Genomic DNA, 8,289 nt, shown 5'->3' with positions numbered 1-8,289 from the left:
AAAAATTATGACAAATGGAAAAATCAAAGTAAGATATAGAAATGAATTTAATATATCAGAAACCCTCAAAATTGTAAAAAGAAGAGGCAGAGAAAGATGAACAAGAAGGAGGAGGAGGCAGAGACGGAAGGAGGGAGGAGGAGAAGGGAAAAGAGAAGAAGAAAAGAATAAAAGGTTGTCCCTTTCAGAATAAGTCCATATCCTAATACCCAGACCCTGTAAATGTTACCTTATTAAGAAAAAGAGTCTCTCCAAATGTAATTAAATTAAAAATCTTAAGATGAGATCATCTGAATTACCCAGGTATGCCCCAAATCCAATAAGAGAGAAAAGAGAAAGCATGCACACAGAGGAAAGCCCATGTGAAGACAGAGAAAGAATAAAATTATATTGCCACAAGCCAAGACTACCTGGAGCCATAGAAAGCTGGAAGAGGCAAGAGAGGATTCACTCTCTCCTAGAACCTTTGGAGGGTCTATGGCCCTAAAGACACTTTGACTTTGAACCTATGGCTTCCAGAAATAAATTTCTATGAAGAAATAAATTTCTGTTGTTTTAAGCCATTAATAATAAAAATTTAAAAATAATAATAAATAAAAAGAAAAAAAGCAGCCCTGGCTCAGTGTGGTTCAGTGGATAGAGGGCCAGTCTGTGAACCAAAGGGTTGTCGGTTCGATTCCCAGTCAGGGTACATGCCTGGGTTGTGGGCCAGGTCCCCAGTGGAGAGCATGCAAGAGGCAACCACACATCAACGTTTCTCTTCCTCTCTTTATCCTCCCTTCCCCTCTATCTAAAAATAAATAAATACGATCTTTTTAAACATTTAAAAAAGAAAAAAAAAGCCACCCCCCCTAGCTCTTACCTTCATAAAAGTAGAGATACTCTGATTTGTTAAAAGAGAAAATTCCAGATATACGCTGTTTACAAAAGCCACACCTGAAACTTTTGAGTGTTGGTTCCCAAAATGAGCTTAATGTGACACAAACCAACAGAAATAAATAAAGGACACAAATTTCTTTACTGTAATACATACAGATATGAAAAAATTAACTGCATATAGTGGCTGCATAGAAAAGAAGATACAGCAGCATTTTATCAAAGTGACAATTACCCCTGGCTTTTAGATCTTCACAGTCGTTCAGTTTCCTATTATACCATCTGACTGGGATGAGGATCCCATTCCATCCTTTCAAAGTTGCCAGTCATGAGGTTTGTTTGATTTCTGCCTATCCCACACCAGCTCTTCTGATAAAGTCCATGAATTTTCACTGTGTGACAAGATACATCTGAAGTCAACATTCCAGGCATATCATTATCCTAGACCACCTAGATTTCAGGTCTGCTTGGGGAAGTTTTGCAAACACAATGGCACAGAAAAGTTGAAACTAAAGGTGCTAACAGTACCTTAAGATGTTACTAAGAGATGGAAAAGATATACCATGCTAAAAGTAATAAAAAATAAAGCTGTAGTGATAATATTAATATCAGAAAGTATATTTCAGAACAAAAAATATTATCAGGTATAAAGAAGGTCATTTCATAATGATAAGTGGGTTAATTTATCAAAGAGGGCTTCCAAGAAAAAATATCTGAGATGTCTAAAGTAAAATTACAGTGATAGGAGAAAGAGACAGAACAGTCAGCCTGTTAATAGCTGTGGACTAGCTGTAACAAAAGACTGCTTACATCCCTGTATATCTTTTGAATTTAGGATTAATTTCCAAGTGGTTATTTCTGTGATTATCCAAAAAAAAAAAAAAAGGAATAGCTGGGTGCTGTCAAATCCCAGGAGCCTTCATTTCTTATTTGCACATGCACTTTAAGGACTCTGCTATGCTCTTCCCAAAACTAGCTCCTCTTTACCTTCTCCTATCCCTTTCGTCTATGGCCAATGTAAATTCTTTCAGAACAGCTTACATCTTTCTCTCTACTACCTGATGTATAAAAACACTTGCAAAACTCCTGGATGTTGAACATGTCTTTCCTATTTAGCCATGTTGCTGGTAGTTTAGACTCTGCACCCCAAGACTGGTCATCTTCTCCTTCTTTTTGGCTAGGAGTGGCTTAATAAACCCTTTCTTTTCAGAAGACTTTCAGTCATGGAAGTTAAAAATTTTTGTTTAACAGGACACAACAATCTTCAATGTTTATGTACCTAATAACAGAACTTCAAAATGCCTGAAGTGAAAACTAAAGAACTGCAAGGAGAAATAAACAAATTTACAACTATAGTTAGAGATTTCAGTATACTCCCCTTTCAATGCTTGATAGAACAAGAAAGCAGAACATTTGAAAGGATATAGTAGGCGGACATGAACAACACTATCAAGCAACTTGACCTAATTGACAATTATAGACGACTCCATGTGACAACAGCAGATTATACATTCTTTTCAAGTGGACACAGAACAGTCACCAACATAGACAGTATTCTGGGCTATGAAACAAGTTTCAAAAACTTCAAAAGCATTCAAATATCAACATACTTTTTATGTTCTGACCACATGATATTAAATTAGAGGTCAGTAATAGAGCAATCTCTAGAAAATTCCCAAATATTTGGAAACAAAATCACATACCTCTAATTTTATTATGATCTTGATGTGTGGGCGGCGGTGTCTCAGCTATAATCTAGGTTATAATCAAAATTGGCTAACTGGCATAGAAGAAAGAAAAATTCTAGAAACTTGGTTTTCCAGTGTAGAGAGGAAATACAGGTAATTGCTTAAAAATTAAGTTTAGAGTTAAGGAGGAGCAGTCCTTTGGAGCTCTTCCCAGTCTCCCAGTCACCTGATTCCCAGGAGCAGAGACTCTTGGAGATGTTAATAATTTTGCAAACACATTAATGGGTCTACATGGGGCCAATTATTCTGACTTCCTTGCCTGCCTCCTAAACCCTCATCAATAAATATATCATCCTCCCCAGCGGTGAGCTGTTAGGCTGCCCAAGGGAAAAGTTGACTCTGGCATGTCAGAGTGGGATCAGTTGTGAAGACCTTGCTGGAGTGGGGCTGCCTCACTGCCCTCACCATGTGAAAGGTTAAAGTCGGTAGCAGGCTCTGATTCCCAGACTTGTCTTTATCATTTTTCTACTGAAGGCTTGTGTTCTGACCTCCAGAGCAATAGCTCTGCCATCAAGTGACATGCTGTGCTGGAATTAAGGGGCTCGCTTAAGAACCTCTCAAGCAGCTTTGAAGGAGGAAATTCTCTGGTGTTTGATATGTTTGATTATCATCAGGTAATACTCAGGTTTCTGGGAATTGTTAACTACTGATACATATTCTGGAAGGAAGAAAATGTCCAGGACAACCATGCTACCCACAGACCCTTTTTTCCAGGACATGAGGAATTTTAACAAGTTTTTAAAAAGGATATTACATGAGGCTCAGGAAGATATGGTTGCAGGGGTATCCAACCTTTTGGCGTCTCTGGACCACACTGGAAGAAGAAGAGTTGTCCTGGGCCACACATTAAATACACAAACAATAACGAAAACTGATGAGCAGAAAAAAAGGTTTTAAGTAAATTTATGATTTTGTGTTGGGCTGCATTCATAGCCATCCTGGGCTGCATACGGCCTGCAGGCTGTGAGTTGGACACTCCTGAGCCTCATTGAGAAATTTTAATGTTTCTCAAACTGTGGGTCAGAGACCACCTGCTTCAGAATCACCAGATTTTGGGGGCCCAACTATAAATATATTGGAATAAATAGGTCTAACTTCTTCTCCAGTGAACCTTGGGCAAGGCACTTTAATGTTTAAGAACTACTGTTTGGGATCATTGTTGTTCAGGGACACTGGCTTCCTTCTCTCCATCTGTTCTCCTGCTCTGCTATCCCAGGAAAGAGGCAAAGAGATGTAAATAAAGTCTACTCCTCCTTCATCTACAGGTCACTTACGTTTTTTGTGTTTTTTTTTTTTTGCTTTTTTTTTTTTTAGAGAGGGGAAAGGAGGGAAAAAGAGAGGGAGAGAAGCATTGATCGGTTGCCCTCCTTGCTTTCCTTATGTGCCCCAACCAGACGGAACCTGCAACCCAGGCATGTGCCCTGGCTGGGAATCGAACTGGCGACCTCTCAGCTTGTGGGAAGACACCCAACCATCTAAGCCACACCAGCCCAGACAATTACCCTTATGTTTTTTTCCCTAGTTTTCATTCAGAAGTACAAATTGCAGCCAACAGAAATAGCAGTTATTCCAGTGTCTTTTGAAAACCTGTCAGAGATGTCAATTTCTCTACAATGTCTTGCTTGACTAACTCTATATTCTGAATAATTTTGAATTTAGTGCAGACTGGAGAAGAGAAATGAGAGAGAAAAAGGGGAGGGAAAGGGAGATATTGGATTTAAAGCAAATAATAAATCTGGAGGATGTGATCAGCTATCCACTGTATAACCCACCACCCTCCACTGTCCCATCTCACCTCCCTACCTAATCTACCCCCCTGGAGCAGTAGCCACATGCCTTGTTTTCTCTGCTTTTATCCACTCGTTTAATTTAGATATTTACAGACCAATTACCTACACTGAAACAGCCTATTGTGGAAAGAAGGCAGAAAACTGGGTCTCAAGAAGTTTTACTCCGCTCTTAACAATTTCTCAACTACCTTGAAGTTCCTGTAAGTTATTCCATACTGGAATTTTTACAGTCATTTCTTTGAAATCCTTATAATTTGCCTTGAAGCTGAATTGGCTTTTTACCCTAGTGGGGCCAATGACATTTGCAACCCAAATCTAGAACTGCCATATCCCTGCAATAATGGGGTTTATTATAATTTAGCAGCTGTTAGGTTAAGAATGACAATGTTACAGCTCAGAAACATCAAATACATCAGAGTTATGCTCCATATGTTCTAAAAGAAGTTACCAACATCCTGGGTTCAAATTTGCACCCTTATTTGGAGTGTCTCTATTTTATTAGGGCACATCACCTTTCCGGGCATTACAAAACTTTATATCTTGTCACCATTCACAGGGTTCTATCAAGCCACAGTGCCTTTGTTACCTACTTGACAGCTAAACTTAGTTATCTATGTGACCATCTCTTTCCCTGCACTGGCTGTTTGCTGATTCTGGAAAATCCACCAGTGGGACTATCATCTTCGTCTGTCCAATATAGCTCTTTCTTCTCTGGAATCCTCCCAATGCCTTTCACAAGTGTGCTATTTACTCACGTGAGAGTAGGAGGAGGGGGCTGACTAGTGTCCTTTTCCATCCTAATCCAGTCACATCTGTTGACTTCAAAGTCTTCACAATTGAGGGTCTGCACCAAAGAGCACCCGACTCTAGAACCCAGAGGGAATTAAGGAACATCGGTGGCAGAGCAGCTAATGGAACAGAGGAGAGTGTGGTATTTAGGTGATGCAACCACAACCTTGTTCATTCTCTGGACAGAAAAGGCATTTTTACAAAGCACCAGTCCTGGGGTGGGGCTGTTCCTTCTCCTGTGGCCTTTGCTTCTCCTGTGGCTGCAATGGCCCTTGAGTTCCGTGTTATTCTAGTTACTGGACATGACTGTGCCTTTATGAAGAAAGGTTGGCTGATGCTCTTGAGTGCAGCATCTCAGTTCGTTCTTTACAGCTATACCTCATCCTCATCCCCAGCCTTCATCATCTTTAGAACCTACAATACCTCTTAGTTTGTGGGACCTCTCAGTTTGTGGGAAGACACCCAACCAACTAAGCCACGCCAGCCCAGACAATCACCCTTATGTTTTTTTCCCTAGTTTTCATTCAGAAGTACAAATTGCAACCAACAAAAATAGCAGTTATTCCAGTGTCTTTTTTTATGCCAAGATCACAGAGGCAGTTTTATCACTGAGCCAATGAACCACCTTCAGTTCCTCTAGAACCTTCTGAAGGCCCTGTTTAGTCACTCTTGCTTAGTACCGTGTCTCTGTCCATATTGTTTGGTCATAAGTTGCTTGCCTAATTTTGTTGTTGTTTCATTTTATTGATCATGTTTAGGTATGCATTGTTAGGTCTGTCTCCCCAATGAGAATAATCAAAGCTAATATATTTTGGAATTTTTCCATGTGACAGGCTTTAAGTCATTACGTGGATCAGCTCATTGAATTTTTACAGCAATCTTTTGAGATTAAAGCTATTATTCTTATTTTACAGTTGAGAAAACCGAAACTCAGAAAGGTCAAATAACATTCCCAAGATAACACAGATAGTTCGTGGTGAGGTCCTGGCTTGGAACCTTGGCAGTCTGACACCGAGCCTGTGTGTTTAAACATGAAATATACCATCTCTAAAATATAAGCTTCCTGAAGTCAGACACTCTTGAATTCCTGATGGGGGAACACAGAGCTAAGCATATGGAAGGCTGTCAATATATATTTGGTAAGTAATTGTTTCATTATTTAGAAATTGTTAAGATCCCCAGGAGACCAAATTGTGTCTATCTCTTTTATATCTTTCATTGCTGCTCAAGTAATCCTTCCTAACTAATCTTCTCTATGACAGGATTTCATCTACAAAAACAGCCTTGCTCAGTAAGACCGATCTTCAGACAGCTGTCAGCAGGGCAGAACTAAAGCCAGTGACACTCCTTGGGTGTGCACCTCATTTCTGGTGGTCTTCCCTTTCCACATCCCAGAGCAGTTGAGAAAGATGGAAGGGGTGAACCTCAGCCAACGGACTGAGTTTGAGCTCTTGGGCCTCACTAGTGACCCCCAGCTGCAGACACTGCTCTTCGTGGTGTTCCTGGGTATGTACATCATCACGCTTTTGGGAAATCTGATCATGTTCCTCCTGATCCACGTGAGTGCCACCCTGAATACACCGATGTACGCCCTCCTAAAAAGCCTGTCCTTTTTGGACTTCTGCTACTCCTCCACAGTTGTCCCCCAGACACTGGTAAACCTCTTGGCCAAGAGGAAGGTGATCTCCTATCTTGGCTGCATGGCTCAGATGTTTTTCTACGCAGGTTTCGCCACTAGTGAGTGCTATCTCACTGCCGCCATGGCCTATGACCGCTATGCTGCAATTCATAACCCCCTGCTCTACGCTGTCACTATGTCTCCTAAGGTCTGTGCCTCTCTGATTGCAGGCTCCTACAGTGCAGGATTCCTCAATTCTCTTATCCACACAAGCTGTATCTTCAGTCTGAAATTCTGTGGTGCTCATGTGGTCACTCATTTCTTCTGTGATGGACCACCCATCCTGTCTCTGTCTTGTGTGAACACCTCATTGTGTGAGATCTTGCTTTTTATTTTTGCTGGTTTCAACCTTTTTAGCTGCATCCTCACCATCTTGGTTTCTTACCTCTTAATTCTCATCACCATCTTGAGAATGAACTCAACCCAGAGCAGATTCAAGGCCTTTTCCACTTGTGCTTCCCACCTCACTCTTGTGTGCCTCTTCTATGGCACAACACTTTTTATGTACCTACGCCCCAGGTCCAGCTACTCCTTGGCTCAAGACCAAAGGGTTGCAGTGATCTACACGGTGGTGATCCCAATGCTGAACCCCCTTATCTACTCTTTGAGAAACAAGGATGTGAAGGAAGCTTTAAGGAAGGTTTGGGGCAGGAAAATAATGGAATGATCTTATCAACTCATTACCACATATCTTTAGGAAGCCAAAGGCATTTTATCTTATGTGGTGCTCATCTGAGCACATTCCCAAGCTTGCCCAGTAAACAGTGGGCACACTCTCTGGTCTGCAGGTGCTTCTGCAACAACTCGCCCGCCTGCCATAGAAAGAGTTGGTGGTGTCATAGAGACTAGAAAGAAGTGAGAAGGGAGTGCCTGCTTGTTGCGTAACTGAACACTTAGACAAAATTTAGTCATGCCTTTGTTCAGATGATTCATTCATATCTCCATGTTTATGAATATTTTGTTCCATTAGTAAAAACTGACATTTATATTCTTCATAAGAAAGTTTTCCCTTACTAATTTGAATATCTTGGCTGCTTGGGGAATCCTCCCCATTCTTTACAATCTCCTCTTTGGAAAAAAATGACTCCTTGGCATAACTTTTTTTTGATTGTCGAATTATTTGAATGATGTGTAACAAGAACTTCAAGATTTCACACGATGTTTTGTTTTCTTGACATTTTCCCTGGTTAAATAGCCACTTGGTCACTTTCAAACTGGATAAACTTGGGCAAATTACTTAACTTTTTTGAGTTACAGATGTCTCATCTGTTAATTGGTGTGAGTTTTAAATTAAGTACTCAAATATTTCAGGCAAATCATTCAGCATGTAATAGTCATTCTCATGTTCCCTCACCTTTTCCTTTATACCAGCACCCCTAAGTTCTCACAAAGTGAGAAAGAGGACATA

The 8,289-nt window shown here is 40.5% G+C and overlaps 1 protein-coding gene across 1 annotated transcript; it reads left to right on the top strand.

Moving 5' to 3' along the window:
- The first annotated feature begins 6,458 nt into the window (after window positions 1-6,458).
- LOC129064130 (olfactory receptor 5AU1) lies at window positions 6,459-7,548 on the top strand. The gene has a single exon (XM_054565205.1). It carries the CDS (start codon window positions 6,613-6,615, stop codon window positions 7,546-7,548), a length of 936 nt encoding a protein of 311 aa, XP_054421180.1. The 5' UTR covers window positions 6,459-6,612.
- Window positions 7,549-8,289: the final 741 nt, after the last annotated feature.

Source organism: Pteronotus mesoamericanus, unplaced genomic scaffold (genome assembly GCF_021234165.1).
Source record: "Pteronotus mesoamericanus isolate MK-2021 breed Mesoamerican mustached bat unplaced genomic scaffold, CSHL_Meso_final contig_164, whole genome shotgun sequence".
NCBI lineage: Eukaryota > Metazoa > Chordata > Mammalia > Chiroptera > Mormoopidae > Pteronotus > Pteronotus mesoamericanus.
This window is presented reverse-complemented; position numbering and strand designations above follow the sequence as displayed.